The sequence below is a fragment of the Bufo bufo genome, chromosome 4 (assembly GCF_905171765.1).
Source record: "Bufo bufo chromosome 4, aBufBuf1.1, whole genome shotgun sequence".
Lineage (NCBI taxonomy): Eukaryota > Metazoa > Chordata > Amphibia > Anura > Bufonidae > Bufo > Bufo bufo.
Window position 1 is genome coordinate 279,715,698 of NC_053392.1, and position 17,330 is coordinate 279,733,027.

General features: G+C 42.5%; 1 protein-coding gene across 1 annotated transcript in view; it reads left to right on the top strand.

Moving 5' to 3' along the window:
* The window catches only part of LOC120998109 (collagen alpha-1(XIX) chain-like), a 378,018-nt gene that overhangs the window by 6,430 nt on the left and 354,258 nt on the right, over window positions 1-17,330 (top strand). The window contains exons 5-8 of the mRNA XM_040428629.1: window positions 1-45; window positions 11,135-11,188; window positions 12,723-12,764; window positions 16,716-16,811. Coding sequence (XP_040284563.1) covers window positions 1-45; window positions 11,135-11,188; window positions 12,723-12,764; window positions 16,716-16,811 — 237 coding nt within the window. The remainder of the gene's footprint in view (window positions 46-11,134; window positions 11,189-12,722; window positions 12,765-16,715; window positions 16,812-17,330) is intronic.

Consider the following 17,330-nt stretch of genomic DNA (forward strand, 5'->3'; position numbering starts at 1 on the left):
GGTCCGCAGGGTCTTCCAGGATTACCAGGCCCTCCTGGAGCACAAGTGAGTGTTAGGCAAATTGCTTTTATGAAATGTACACTTTGACTCCATCTGAAGGTCCCATCACTTAGGGCATCTGATATATTAAAGCAACATTGTAGAGAAATAAAATCATTGAAAAATATTGGTAGGCAATTGTATTTAAGCCTTTTATGACCCTGAAATTAGTGTTTTAGTTTTTCAGTCCCTGCCTTCCTGAAGCTATAATTTTATTATTTTTCCATTCACACAGCCGTATGAGGGCTTGTTTTTGGAAGGACAAGTTGTCTTTACTCTTTACTTTTGTCTCTACTTTTTAATGGCACCATTTACTATTGCATTTACTATTGCATACAAAAAAATTCCAAATAGGGTGGAATTAGAAAGAAAAAATGTTATGTTCATTCTCCAATTCAGTACGATTACGAAGATACCCCATTCATGTATGTTTTTGTTTTAGTAAATAAATCATTACCATATTCTGACCCCTATTTTTTATAGTTATGTTTAAGGAGCTGTGTGAGGACTAATTTTTCGTGGGCCGATCTGCAGCTTTTAATGATGCCATTTTAGAGTGTGTTTTGGAGTGACTTTCTGATCACTTTTTATAAAAAAAAATTGGAAAGTGAAGTGACAAAAACGTGCAAATTAGATTTTTTTTTTCAGATCAGATATTTTTCTATTTTAGTAGTATGGCATTTGCGGAAGCCCACGATGTTTAGTTTTTTTTTATTACTTAGAGTATGTATTTTTTTTTTTATTCTATGGAATGGGGGATGACTTGAAATTTTATTTTAAATATTTTTTGTAACTTTTTTTGAATTTTTTTGCTTTTTTTCAAACTAGGTGACTATAACATGCAATTATTGCAATACAGAATACTGAATTCAGTACATTATAGTGCTGCCACCTATAGGCCTGCATTTTAATATATTAGTAGTGTTGATCGAGCAACAAAGTGCTCATGTGCTCCTGTAGAACACTTTGCGATGCTCGGGTGTTCTACCAAGCACCCGAGCACGATGGAAGTCAATGGAAGAACCACAGGCACCCCCTGCTTGGAAGAGGGGAGGGTGTCGGGACTCTAGTTCGGCTTAGGAGTCCCTGCTCTGACTCCATATATAGCTATATCCATATATGAAGTCAGTGCTTGGGGACACCCCAGTGTATGTATAAGCCAGTCATTAAAAAAAATACAAAATTTGAGACTTCTACTGTATAGGTCTCAGTAGAAGTACAGTATAGTAGAAGTCTCAATTATATATATATATATATATATATATATATATATATACACAGTACAGACCAAAAGTTTGGACACACCTTCTCATTCAAAGAGTTTTTTCTTTATTTTTATGACTATGATGGCATCAAAACTATGAATTAACACATGTGGAATTATATACATAACAAACAAGTGTGAAACAACTGAAAATATGTCATATTCTAGGTTCTTCAAAGGAGCCACCTTTGCTTTGATTACTGCTTTGCACACTCTTGGCATTCTCTTGATGAGCTTCAAGAGGTAGTCCCCTGAAATGGTCTTCCAACAGTCTTGAAGGAGTTCCCAGAGATGCTTAGCACTTGTTGGCCCTTTTGCCTTCACTCTGCGGTCCAGCTCACCCCAAACCATCTCGATTGGGTTCAGGTCCGGTGACTGTGGAGGCCAGGTCATCTGGCGCAGCACCCCATCACTCTCCTTCATGGTCAAATAGCCCTTACTTTCAAAGTTTTCCCAATTTTTTGGCTGACTGACTGACCTTCATTTCTTAAAGTAATGATGGCCACTCGTTTTTCTTTACTTAGCTGCTTTTTTCTTGCCAAAATACAAATTCTAACAGTCTATTCAGTAGGACTATCAGCTGTGTATCCACCTGACTTCTCCTCAACGCAACTGATGGTCCCAACCCCATTTTAAAGGCAAGAAATCCCACTTATTAAACCTGACAGGGCACACCTGTGAAGTGAAAACCATTTCAGGAGACTACCTCTTGAAGCTCATCGAGAGAATGCCAAGAGTGTGCAAAGCAGTAATCAAAGCAAAAGGTGGCTACTTTTAAGAACCTAGAATATGACATATTTTCAGTTGTTTTACACTTGTTTGTTATGTATATAATTCCACATGTGTTAATTCATAGTTTTGATGCCTTCATAGTCATGAAAATAAAGAAAACTTTTTGAATGAGAAGGCGTGGCCAAACTTTTGGTCTGTACTGTATATATATATATATATATAAAATGCAATGAATGGCAGCACCAACCTTTAGATTTGAAGATTGGGTGCAAGCTCCAATAGGAAAAGCGTCCCAGGATAATAAAAATAAAAAATAGAGCAGCACTCCGGTATAGTGAAAAAAGAAAACTGTTTATTCACCCAGTGGTGAAGCGACGTTTCGGTTCCAACATGAAGCCTTTCTCAAGAAATGGTTGGAAAGGTTGGGTGCACGTTCACTGGGGAATGAGCTGCTTACCCCTTTGGTATATAAATGGAAAAATGAACAGCACTCCTGGGATCCACAAAAAGGTTTTTTGGCTTGAGAAAGGCTCTAGTTCAGAGCCGAAACGTTGCATCACATGGGTGAATAAAGAAAAACCTTTTTGTGGATCCCAGGAGTGCTTTATATATATTATTTTTATTTATATATATATTTTTTTTTTAAGAAACTGCCTATGCAGCTATTATAGCTGAGTGGTTAAGTGCCTTGCCTCTAATGTAAATGTTCATGAGTTCGAATCCCGGCAGAAACCTTTCTGAAATACAGGCTAAATTAAATTAGATTTAAATACACTGGGGTGTCCCCAAGCACTGACTTCATATATGGACATAGCTATATATGGAGTCAGACTCCTAAGCCGCGGACTCACACTGATGGATTTCCTCACTGTTCAACGATCTTCTGCATAGAAATAGAGGCTAAATTAGATTTAAATACACTGACTCAAGCATCGTGCTCGAGCACACGCAGTGTTTGGCCGAACTCCGCGATGTGCCGAGCATAGCGATGCTCAAGCCGAACTGGTGTTCGGCCGAGCATGCTCGCTCAACACTAAATACTAGTAATCAGCCTGTAAGCTTAGTAAAGGCTTTCTCAGCCAGGGAAGGCGGCCCAGGCAAGGAAGCATGTGGCTCCCAGATGCCCCATAGGGGTTTAATGTTCACGATCTGCATAATTTTGCAAGCATCCACCAGAAACCCGGCAGTTATGGATCTTCCTGCGCTTGTGATAGGGTGTCATCTTTAAATGCTGGACTTCCACCGTGCATGCACAGCGGAGGTCCAGATAGGGTTAATGGCCACTTTCACTTCCATAAAGCTCAGAGCTGCATTTAATAAATGCCATATTTAGTGCTGATGTTCATCTATTGAACAGATAATCACCACAAAGTGCTTCCAGACTAAATTGATAACACTTAGAAGCATTATGAGAATTAGTTGATAAACCTATTTTCATTACCAATGTAGTTTAAAATGTGCACGCATGCGCACAAATGCAGGCAAGATCCAATTTAATCTCTTCTGTGATGGTGGGAAAGATATGGACCTTGAAGAGAAAAATTACTGAACGTGACCACATAAAGAATATATATGTATCCATACAGAGGTTGCCTTGTTTATTAAAACAGTACCAAGTCTCTAGAGATATAGTGAAACTGTATTGCCTATTCTTAATAATGAATATTAAAACTTAATATTAAAAATAGAGGTCCACCAGTAATTAATCTGATAACTGATAATCTGTAATTGATGAAAAAATCATAGATGACACATTGGACATCACTCGATGGTAGATGTTTAAGAGTTGCCATATATTGTTAAATTTAATATACTACAATCAACCAAACAAGATGTATATACTAGCTTCAATATTCAATTATAAAATGTTTTGACATGTTTATATTGGAGAAGAGAGAGGGACTCTTGAAATCAGGAAGTTCATGATTATATGCATTTTCTGTCAAGAAACAGAGCTGAGGAATAGTGTTGATCGAGCACCGTAGTGCTCGGGGGCTCGAGGGCTCGGGCCAAACACATTGGGATGTTTGGGTGCTCGACTGAGCATCCGAGTATAATGGAAATCAATGGGAGCACCCGAGCATTAAACCAGGTACCCCCCTGCTCTGAAGAGGGGAGGGTGCCTGGTTCATAGGAAAATGTCAGAAATTGATGAAAACACCACCAAGAACAGAATGGGGAGGATGTCTGGATGCATCTTGAACTTGCAGGTCGCTGCTGGGAACATTGTTGTCCGAATAGTACGGCACTTTTACAGACTGACAATAATACGCACAAAGCCGAAGAAAAAAAATCGATTTTGGAGGAAAAATTTATAGGAAACATTCTTTCTTGTATATTTACTTGTATATAAAGTGCAAGTGCTGCCAAAAATTACAATGAAGAGGCACTCCGATACAACCTGTATATCACATAAAGGAGGGCCTCATTCACATTGTGTTACAATTGTTCAGGTAGTGGGATTCCTACACTAATAAAGCCTATGCACTAAGGACAAGGGCTGCCAAAAATTACAAGGAATCGGCACTCCAATACACCCTTTATTACACATAAAAGAGGGCATCATACACACCCTTGAAAAATTATGATTGATGGCCTGCTGGTGACCCTCAAAAACATTTGGATCAAGGGCCTCCTGATCTGACCATCTAAAACATTATAGGTGAGGGCCTGCTGCCACTTTAGTGACTCTAGTTAACCTGGGGACGATCGCACGTCCCCATGACGACGACGATCCATTCGGATGTCTGGCCTATCAACTTTCAATGTTATTGTCAGCGCAAACCATTGTAACTACGGATATCGGGGAATCAGTGTTTAATTTCGGAGAGGGAGCCTGAGAAATGGGTATGGCTACCACATCTAAGCAAGCAGCATGCGCGCAAATTACCTATTAGGTATAATTAGGTGAGGGCCTGCAGGTGAGCTGACCCAGTAAAAGATTTTAGGTGCGGGCTTGTAGGTGAGCTGACCCTGTAAAAGATTTTAGGTGCGAGCCTGCAGGTGAGCTGACCCTGTAAAAGATTTTAGTTGCGGGCCTGCTGGTGAGCTTACACTCTAAAAGATTTGAGGTGTGGGCCTGCTGGTGAACTGACCCTGTAAAAGATTTGAGGTGCGGGCCTGCTTGTGAGCTGACCCTTTAAAAGAATTTAGGTGTGGGCCTGTTGGTGAGCTGACCCAGTAATAGATTGTAGATGAAGGCATGCTGGTGATCTGACCCTCTAAAAAATTAAATACGAGGGCCTTCATGTGAGCTGACCCTGTAAAAGATTTGAGTTGCGGGTCTGCTCGTGAGCTGACCCTGTAAAAGATTTGAGGTGCGGGCCTGCTGGTGAGCTGACTCTGTAAAAGAAAGAATATGGTAACACTAAAGTGGATAGCTCACCTTCTTTACAGCCTGGAACTGGTGCTCTAGTCAAAAACTGATCACCCAATCAGTATAAGGGACAATTAGAAAAAAAATAGTATGAGACTGGCACTCAATTATGTGGATCACATAGAACGTGGCAGTTTAATACAGCAATAAATTGATATAAAATCACGTTTATAAACATACAGTAAAATCCAATAATAAAAATATAAATAAAATCGCAGATTATATGCACACTGGTAGAACTAGATTGAAGTGTATATATTCAATAAAGAAGGAAGGACCAGCACTCGCGATGATGATGAATGTTGCGTTTATTCAGTCACATATTAAGGACATATAGTGACGCGTTTCAGCACAACACGTGCTTTCTTCAGACATGAAGTGTATATATGTCTAGTCCTTCAATTGAATATGATAGTTAAATCGCGTATAGTTCATAGAAAATAAATCCAGGTATAGAACTGTATTTGGAGAGAGAAAATATCAGTTCTTTAAATGTCACTGCGTTCTCTCGGCGGTGTTCCCTAAAATAGGGACAGCACGTACAGTAAATAGAGCCGGAGGACGGGACCTTAGTATTCCGGTTTATATAGTTGTTAAGTATAGTTGGTGGATAAGGCGTGAATTGGTTTCTTACCCCTGTTGTGTCGGGAACGCCACTTGAGTTTCCACTCACCACCTTGTACCGGCGTCTTCTCCTCCAGCTTGGCGTCCTCGTCCGAGACTTCCGCGTCATGTGGTGTTTGTCTCGCGGGACTTGCCTATTTGGTCCGGTCTTTCGCATGGATATCAATTCGAAAGATTTGTATGGAGCGCTCCACAAGTGATATGATCCTCGGTCCTCTACAGTTGATCCGGATCGTTCTTTATGGGGGTGAACTTTGCCAGACGCTTTTCAGGGACCTCTCTCCCCTTCCTCAGTGGAGCCACTGAGGAAGGGGAGAGAGGTCCCTGAAACGCATCTGGCACTGCTTCCAGCTACCGACTGATAACTGACTGGTGCTGCATGTGGATAATTCGGAGGTGGAAGTAGAGGATGAGGCAGAGGAGGAGAAGTGGGGGTTGGAGCCACTAAAGTAGGTGCTGGTGGAAACCCTGATCAATATAGGGCCCGCAATCCTTGGCGTCAGTAGCACCTGTGCCATCCCAGGGTACGACTCCCTCCCAGCCTCCACAACATTCACCCAATGTAGCGTCCCTGGCCGAATACACTTGTCCATGTTTCCGTGGTTAAGTGGACCTTCCCAGTAACTGCGTTGGTCAGGGCACGTGTGACGTTACGGGACACATGTTTGTGTAAGGCGGGCACGGCACACCTTGAAAAATAGTGGCGGTTGGGGACTGCGTAAAGTGGGAAGGCCGTCGACATCAGGCTGCAGTAGGCCTCAATGTCCACTAGCTTAAATGGCAACATATCCAGGGCCAGTAATTTGGAAAGCGACGCATTTAGTGCTATGGCCTGTGGGTGACTGGGTATTTTCGCTTGCGTTCGAAGAACATTTGGATGCTGCGCTGGGACATGGAAGAGGATGTGGTCACTGATGGTGCTTGCAAAGGTCTAGGTGCAGGACGGAAGCCATCGGGGCCTGCGCCAACGACAAGTTGCAAACTACTATTCTTTTGTTGTCCGTACTTTCTTCAAAAAAGCGCTAGACTGCGGAACATCTTCCCCTTGGCAAGGGAGATTTCCGCAAGGGGGTGCTCCGTAGAACAGTTGCGGGCCTGTTTGGTGTTGCCCGCCTTCTCCCTTTTTCCACCCCACTGCCTCAGCTCAGTCTGGTTTCTTATCCCATGCCACAGCTCTGCGGCGGTGCGCTGTTTGTCCCTTAAGCATATCAGCTTCAGCACGGCCTGTTGCTTCTTCCCCACTGCAGTACTACACTGCTTCCAGCTATCGACTGATGACTGACTGGTGCTGCACGTGGATAATTCAGAGGTGGAAGTGGAGGAGGAGGCAGAGGAGGAGAAGTGGGGGTTGGAGCCACTAACGTAGGTGCTGGCGAAAACCCTGATCGATGTAGGGCCTCCAATCCTTGGCGTCAATGGCACCTGTGCCATCCCAGGGTACGACTCACTCCCAGCCTCCACAATATTCACCCAGGGTGCCATCAGGGAAATGTAGCGTCCCTGGCCAAATGCACTTGTCCATGTGTCCGTGGTTAAGTGGACATTCCCAGTAGCTGCGTTGGTCAGGGCACGTGTGATGTTACGGCACACATGTTGATGTAAGGCAGGCAAAGCACACCTTGAAAAATAGCGGCGGCTGGGGACTGTGTAACGCGGGACGGCCGCCGACATCAGGCTGCGGAAGGCCTCAGTGTTCACTAGCCTAAATGGCAACATTTCCAGGGCCAGTAATTTGGAAAGCGACGCATTTAGTGCTATGGCCTGTGGGTGGGAGGCTGGGTATTTTGGCTTGCGTTCAAAGGCCTAGGGTAAGAACATTTGGATGCTGCGCTGGGACATGGAAGTGGATGTGGTCACTGATCGTGCTTGTGAAGGTCCAGGTGCAGGGCGGGAGGCATCCGGGCCTGCGCCCTCGACAGGGGATTGGCCAGCACGTAACATAGGGGAAGAGGAGGCAGTGGTGTGACCCGTAGACACAGATCATCCCACTTATTACTGTGCTTGGATGCCATGTGGAGGATCATGCTGGTGGTGGTGAGGTTGCTAGTGTTCACGCCCTGCTCATTTTCGTATGGCACAGGTTGCAAACTGCTATTCTTTTGTTGTCCGTACTTTCTTCAAAAAAGCGCAAGACTGCGGAACATCTACACCTTGGCAAGGGAGATTTCTGCAAGGGGGTGCTGCATGGAACAGTTGCGGGCCTGTTTGGTGTGGACCGCCTTCTCCCTTTTTGCCACCCCACTGCCTCTTCCAGCCTGTTGCGGTGCTGCAGATCCCTCCCCCTCTGTACTTCTCTCCTTGCTCGGCTTGCCGCATTCCCAGGTTGGGTCAGTGACCTCATCGTCCACTTCCTCACTCTGATAATCTTGAATTGTTGACCTAACCACAACCTCAGTGATTGCCATCTGTGTCTCATCCTCTTCATCAACCTCTTGAGACAGTAATTGCGGATGAGTCATTGGCAACTGTGTCTCATCATCATCCACCTCATTAAACACTAATTGCCGTTCACCACTGTCATGTTCTTGTGACTGTGGATGCTCAAGAGTTTGGGTATCAGGGCACAAGATCTCATTTCCCTCTTCAAGCGTGCTTGGCGAGAGGGCCAAATCAAGTAATGGCACTGAAAAGAGCTCCTCTGAATATCTGAGTGTGGGATCACTTGTTTGGCCACACTGTAAATGGTGGGAGGAAGGAGGATCAGGGTCAGGATTGTGTGGACCAGACTCCTGGCTACTGAGACTGGACTTGGTGGAAGACAGGGTGGTGCTTAACCGACTGGAAGCATTATCTGCTGCAATCCAACCGACAACCTGCTCGTACTGAGCTGACTTCAAGAGTGGTGTCCTGCGCCGCCCTGCAAACTGGGACATGAAGCTAGGTATCTTGCATGATTGTTTTTCTTGTGCTCTGGCAGTAGGCACAGTTTCTCTGCGCCCAGGGACACGGCCTCTGCATGTACCATCAGCATCACGGGCACTTCCCCATCCCCTACTGCTCGCCTTCTTTATTTTAAATGTGATATATTCTTGAAAGTATGTCACACATACAGTAGCGTAGGATTTGGAAGTGTATGTGCAAAAAAATTTACAACAGTATTTGTGATGAGGAAACGTTATACAGGACAGGTACCACAGGTAATGTCACAGTTCGCAGTGTCTACAGAAAAAGTGTACTATCCAGTCACTGATATTTTTGGGATGTACACACTTTAAACAGGAGATGTGGCACAGATAATTTAACTGTCCGCAGCGGCTTATTACACGGTATTTAGCGCAGGATGCACTAAAAATATATATTGCTGCTGTCACACACAATAGTCCTTAAAAGGACTTTTGGGTCTCTGAAAAGTTTTTTGTATAAAAATATTCCTATTACACTCCCTACACTGTCTGTCCCTTCCTATGCACAGCTCTCCCTAACACTGAGCAATTTAGCGCAGGTTGCGCTACAAAAATATATTGCTGCTGTCACACATAATAGTCCTTACAAGGACTTTTGGGTCTCTGAAACGTTTTTGTACACTTATAATATTCGATTACACTCCCTACACCAGGGATCAGCAACCTTCGGCACTCCAGCTGCTGTGAAACTACAACTCCCAGCATGCAAACATGGTCGGCTGCTCTGACAACTCACATAGAAGTTAATAGAGCATTCTGGGAGTTGTAGTTTCAGAACATCTGGAGTGCCGGAGGTTGCTGATCCCTGCCCTACACTATCCCTTCCTATCAGCTCTCCCTGGCTTAGAATAAGCCGAACATGCGTCATCGGGTGCTATATAGCACCCGATGACGTGTTCCAGCCAGCCAATCACTGTAATGCCAGTAACTGGCATTACAGTGAGGGCAGTACTTACCTGCACGTTTATTGGCTGCTTAGCAGCCGCGAAACATGAGGGGAGGAGACTCGGCCAAGTACCGCCATGTGCCGAGCATAACGATGCTCGAGCCGAACTGGTATTCGGCCGAGCATGCTAGCTCAACACTACTGAGGAACTGTTACCAGACACAGCATGACCTTTGTCTCTGTAATGGGGCCGAGCTGCAATACTTGACGCCAGGGGTGTCGTTAGGTCAAAACATTCGGGGCTGGAGCCCCGGATGTTTTGTCCAGTGCCCCGAATGCAGGGCCGGCGGATGACTGCTACGTAGTAACCAGTCTGTTCATCAGTGTGGTGCTAATGAGCACCCAGCATTGTGGCCAAATCAGCAGCTCACTCCCAAAACGTACTTTTATGGGTTCGTACAATAACCCTTCAAGCTAAACCTGCAATCAACTGTTACCGAAATCCACCTCTTGATAGTGTGAGTAATTATGCAAATACTGCGCCGCTCGCGTACTTCCATGGCGCCGCCTCCTAGCTAATTTATTAACTTCACTTGCCTCTGTGTAATCTCGCACAGGCGCACTGGCAGAGGCATCATCGAGCAAAGTGCGCATGTGCCATATTCCAGCGCACCTCGTTCGACGATGCCTCTGCCAGTGCGCCTGTGTGAGATTACACAGAGGCAAGTAAAGTGAATTAATTAGCTAGGATCTGTGAATGGCACTGTTATGGATGATCTGTGGAGTTGCGCAGACTGCAGGGGGGGACTGCTGAAAGGGACTAATAACTACTGTGAAGGCCCCCCCCTGTGGTGATGAGGGTGTGGCTTAATGGGCTGGGGGTGTGGTTTTATGTGGGCTCATGGCCCGGATCTCTTCTGACTCTAGCAATGCCCCTGCTAGACGCAGCTCGTGAATAAATGTTGTTCTGTCTCTGATGTAAGCGGAAGAAGCCTCTGCGCTACAGTGATCGACATGGCCCCTTCATTGTCATAATCACTGCCTGGACAGAACTCTTTTTAAGTCGGAATACTGCTAAGAATAGTGTAACTATCTTCATAATTGTAAAGTTTTGCCAAAAATGCAAAGCTTACATACTTGTCCATTTCCTCTACTAAAATCTATTTCGTAAATCATGTTACTAGGCTTGGCCTTATTGATGATGTAATGTATTAGTCAATAGCGTGAGGTGTGTAATAAGATTGATGTATTACTAAGGGAAACATGAAGAATATTGATCATGATTTGTTTGTTTTTATTATTATATATAGGGTGTCGCGGGCAGAGATGGCAGACCAGGACTCCCAGGTCCTCCAGGTGACCCAGTATGTGAAAAAATGTACATTGTTGCAATAATCAGTATTCCCATTCTTAAAATTTGCATCAACATCCTTTAAAATAATCATTTACGAAGGCAGCTGTACTTGTGCAATGTATTTATTTTGCCTTCATTGCTACTATCTTCAGTTCTGGACTGTGGTCACATGACCATGTCAATGTAGCTCTTCATTTCATGTGATGTTATGTTCATGAACATGTCAAGGCAGGAACAGGGGCAGTGACAGAGGAGTGCCTATGTAACTAGCTGGGTGACATGATCTGTAAACTTGCTGGGCATTGTTAGGGGCACTGCTGGAGCTGTGGCAGAAAAAAGAGAAGTGCATCATGGGTTTGGTTGGAGCAACAGGATACAACATACAAGTGAAGTATTTGCATGATAAACAGGTCAGAAGAGTGCAAATTGAAAAAAGGCATAGGTAAGATGTACATGAGGTAAGATACTACATTAGCATGTCTGTTAAAAACCATAGTAATCCCAATAAACCTCTTTAAGGTGCCCATATGCCTTCAATAGAAATGTTAGACACGGCTTTTCCGTACACATGCAACTGTCTTATTTTTTGAAGGATCATTCCATTTCTTACTTTCTGTGTATGGGGGACCTTTAGTGATTTGCTCACTAGCACTTATGTTTTGTGTTTAAAATTTGGAAACTTTCTTTATGGTGGAAAATGTTGATAGATATAAGGATTTCAGAAGGCTTTTGGAAAGTGCTTCATATCTACTAAGAGTAGTTTTCTTTTGAAGTTGTCTGCTTTCTTTGAAATTGAATTCAGCCAGTTATGATTTTCAACTTTACTTTGATTGCATTTCTGAATCAAATCACTGAGTTAGTAATAATTCCAACCAAATGGCTATCAATACTAAACAGTTTGAATCATCACAGAAGTGCTTTATTATTTGAGGGGCAGACGGCAATAAAACAATCCTTTCCCGGGAATGAATGCTTAAAGGGAACCTGTCACATTGAACATGCTAACTAAAGGCAGCAGGTTGTAGAGCAGATGGAGCAGAGCAGACAGATATATAGTTTGTGGGGAAAGATTCAGTGCAATGTCTCATTTATTCATTAAATCTCTGCTAATCCTAAGTGTAGGAGGCAGTGGGTGGACCTCTTCAGTGATTGACAGCTATCTATGTATGCACATTTATACAGGAATGGCTGTCAATCACTGAGTAGAATCGCCCCCAGTGTCAGAATGAGCAGATAATAAAATGAATTAATGACAAGTTCTAGTAAATCTTTTCCCACAATATTATGTCACCTGCTCTGCTCCTCCTACTCTATATTGTTCTGGCCACACACAAGATTGCATTTTTTCAACGTGATTTTCAAATACTATATTATTCATACTCAGTATTTGGAAACCATCTTGTAGAGAGAAAATGATTTTCTGTTGTTTTTATTTGCTGTATTTACATAATTTTCATTACAAATTTCCAAACTGAGTGCAATTTAATTTGGATACAATTAATAATTTAAAAAAAATCGAATTATTATTGTCATTGTAATTTTAGATTGCCCTTCCTCTTCTCGGTGATATGGGAGCTATTCTCAAGGTATAGTATATATATTATATACATTAACTGGATCAACTTGCAGGATAACAGGCTGAACTAGATAGACAGGTGTCTTTTTTCAGCCTTATAAACTATGTTACTATTATCCTATAAATATAATCGATCCAAGGCTACAAGATTAGTGACTACTAAGGGAAATATATCCGTAATTCTACTGTGCGGCAAACCCCAGCACACAACAGAGGTATAGTTTGATCTTTGCTATGAGGCCTCTTTCTTCTGTGTACTCAACTGAAACAAAATCACCTCATTTGAAAAAACTTCCAAGAAAGTGTCCTTCTGTTTCAAAAGCTAGATTATATCTACAGTTTAACTTAACGTTTGTCCTCCAAACAGGCAAGTACATGATAGACTCTTTTCCCAGGCTATTAGTTGTAGTTCCGCTTCTTACAGCTATGTCAGCAATTCAACATTTCCAGGCAGCAGAAAGGGAACACAAATTTAGCAAGTAAACTGCAGCCAATGAGGAACTATTTCACTTCACTTAACTTCATACTGGGCAATTTAGCAATATATACAGTGTGCGTTTAGCAATGAATAAAGGCCAGTTCAGCTATTACTGTATCGATCTATCAAGGTTAATACTGGCAGCACACATCTTCAGTTTATTTTTTCTGAATACGATAATTGCTAGACAAGCAGATCCATGAGCAACTTAAGTGCAATACAGCAGTATTCTGTTTACCAAGTGTATGTCAGATAGGAAAATGCATTGAGTGAAGTTATTCACAATGATTTTTAAATTAGCATTTCAGACAGTCGGCTTTAGGAATTACATGTATGTCTTAAGTATACACTGTGCAGATTCTAGAATTTAAAAGGTCCTGGTTTAATCTTTATATTACTATTAAACAAATGTTTTAGCAGGCTAAATTCTGCAATAACTTTAACAGCTAGCAATAGAAAAAGGCTGTATAAATGACAACACTTTTTATATTTCACATTTTCACCTATCACTTGCTTTGCGCATTACCACATTTCACAAGAAATGACTTCTATATAACTTACTTTTAGTAGCTTATTATTATGTATTTATGAAGCATCAGCGTTCTCATGCCTTGATCACAAGACAATGTGTGGGTTAAAGCTGTGTGTTCATAGAAGAACGTGGAGACAAATTGCTCGGGGCAGCAAAATAAGTCAAATATGTGAAATCATTTATATTAAAGGGGTTGTCTCACTTCAGCAAATGGCATTTATCATGTAGAGAAAGTTAATACAAGTGACTTACTAATGTATTGTGATTGTCCATATTGCCTTCTTTGCTGGATGGATGCACTTTTCCATCATATTATACACTTCTAGTTTCCATGGTTACGACTAGGGGTGGGCGAATTGTTTTAGATCCAGTTGGTACCAAAGCCAACTACGGATTGCTGTTTTAAAATGTTTTTAAAGTTGTACAATCGAAGGCCAAAGTTATTCACCTAAGTCTCTTGGATCTGAAGGGTGATTCGCTCACCCTGCAATCCAGCAGTGGTGGCCGTGTTTGCATACTATAGGAATAGATGCCACCCACACTGGTGGCCAGGGCCGCAAATAGGCTGGCTATTAACTTTGTCTACATGCTAAATGCCATTTGCTAAAGACAGAAAATCCCTTTAATTTACATACTTATAAAGTTTTTTTGACTTTTTACCTAAGAACCAGTAGGCTTATGCTGCTTCTTGATTTGACTTCCTTATATAGCACCAACATATTCCGCAGACCTATACAAAGACATAATAATCACTCACTGTCTCCAGCGGGGCTCAAATCCAAATTCCTTATCAGTAGGTCTTTCTAGTAGGGGAGGAAGCCCACACAAACATGGGGAGAACATACAAACTCCATACAGATGTCCTTGGTTGTATTTGAGCCACCTTGTCGCCCATAGTGTCAAAATATCCAGCTCCAGTCTTTACACACACTAAACTAGGGATGAGTAAATTGATTTGAAACTAGTTGTATTCATTGTGAATGCCACAACAATTAATTTGTCAAACAAAACTGAAGTTTTGGCAATTCATTCTAAATGGCACTCAACACTACTTTACTGTGAAAATTGGTGGGGAAAGCCACAGGAATGAAGAAGATGCAGTATCAGGTGACCCTGGAAATGCTTACCCTGATTGGTTCAGGGGCTGATAGAAAGCCTGATAAGCCAATTAGACAGTATTCAGTTGGAATCTCACAGCATCATACAAACAATAATGGACCTAGCAAAAAGAGCTACCTAACCCACACAGACAATGTCAGGAGCCCAAAAGAATTAAAAAACATCCAGCAAAAATAATAAGCTAATATACAGCAATATTAAATGTCTGTAGACATTATGAAAGATGGTCAGTTCCACTCAGTAAACGAATACCTATGAGTATATCGCCACTGAGCTGGTTTCATCAGGAGGCAAAAACATAATGAACATTGGGGTGAACATTGGGGTTATATAAAGTGCTGACCATAATGGAGCTCACCTGAGGCAGATCAAAGACTTGCACCTGGCATGATGGGGTCATTCACATCGCCGCTGTGCATACTTGCCACGTCAGGCCGGCATGCCAAATAACCACCATCACGTGATCACATCATCACGCAAATGACTTGAAAGGCACCACCAGCATGGCAACAGGGAAAACATCAGCACAGCAAGATGGGAGACCACAGTGCTTGTCGAGCAGTAGGAGGAGAAATTGATGAAGGTGAAGCTAATAATGACGTCACTGACCATGATGATCATCTCAGTGGGACCAGAAAGTGCTGGGTTCATGGGAATGTTGGCATCAATGAACGGCATGTTGTCATAATGATAGGCATATATCCTTTCCATTAAGTAATCTGATGATTACTGAATAGCAATGCTTTTAAACCCTCCTATTAAAGCAAAATGAGGGGATGTATTCATGTTGCTGAAAGAGAGGCCACATTTCTTTATCACCAGGATGCACTGTGTATGCAGCTTTCCACAACTTTTAACAAGCAAATTCCTGCCACCTGTGTGTTTGACAAGGAGGAAATTTTCACCCCCCACCAAGTTACTGATCTCCAACTGTCTCTGCTACCACAAGCAGCAGAAGCTGCAGCAGCTAATTCAACATGGCAGAGTTCTATTCTATGTGCCAAGCCAGGATGATGCAAATCCGTAAATGGTGATATACTGCCTGAGCACCCAGGCACAGTCCTACTTGGACTGTGGCCTTTCTCTGGTGCATACCATGTCCCTGACCCCATGTATTTCTAGGAAGGCAGATTGGAACAGTGGCTACAAGTCACCCATTTTTCTCTTTCTGTACTGCCTTGTCCAGCCTCCATAGAGGGTTTTCAGTGCAACAGATGCCGTTGTCACAACTAAACAGACAAACTTTAACTCCACCAGTTTACAAACAAAACATATTTTTTGTCAAAATGAACAAGAAATGTATTTATGAGGATTTTCACCCACCTCTTGCTAAAGCCAATGAATAGCTCTGTCCTTCCTGACAGTGCCCTTTCATGCCACTGTCGCTGTCTGCCTGTCTACCATCATGTATGGCTGCTGCTGGTAGTGACACAGCTGCTATTCAATGCTGCTAATCCCTCTACTGCCACTTCCATTACCCCTACTGCTCTTATCATTACTTCTAGACAGTCACCACTACTACAACCCCAACACAGCCACACACACATCTAAAGCCTTGCCTGTTTCATGTTGCACTGATCCTGCTGGTGGTACTATTGCTGTCAGTTCTTACCTCTGTGTTGCACTGGACTTGCAGGTCTTAGAGCATAAGTCAAACAATTAGTAAAGAAACATTACAGAATTGAAGGTCATTAGCCACAAAGTGAATTGGTCAAAGGCATACAAACAGGTAAAACCTTATGATAGTAATACCATACCATATGTAAGACTAAAATTAAAAACTATGTGATGTAGAAGTCAAAATTGCTTTTCCTTGTCTTATTCTTTTCAAGAATGTATGTGGTCATTGTAATGCTGGTGGTCCAACATCTGCAGCCACCAAGGGAGAGGAAGACCTAGCTGGTAGTGCAGGACACATTGGTATTAAGGTAAGACTTTAAATGTATTTTCTATCTGCTTATGTACTGTGAGAGAGCTAAGAGGAGGTAATGACAGGGGAGACATTGGCACACAATTTACTAAATCTTATACAGTAAGGTCCATAAATATTGGGACATCAACACAATTCTAACATTTTTGGCTCTATAGACCACCACAATGGATTTTAAATGAAACAAACAAGATGTGCTTTAACTGCAGACTGTCAGCTTTAATTTGAGGGTATTTCCAAATCGGGTGAACGGTGTAGGAATTACAACAGTTTGCATATGTGCCTCCCACTTGTTAAGGAACCTAAAGTAATGGGACAATTGGCTTCTCAGCTGTTCCATGGCCAGGTGTGTGTTATTCCCTCATTATCCCAATTACAATGAGCAGATAAAAGGTCCAGAGTTCATTTCAAGTGTGCTATATGCATTTGTAATCTGTTGCTGTCAACTCTCAAGATGAAATCCAAAGAGCTGTCACTATCAGTGAAGCAAGCCATCATTAGGCTGAAAAAACAAAAC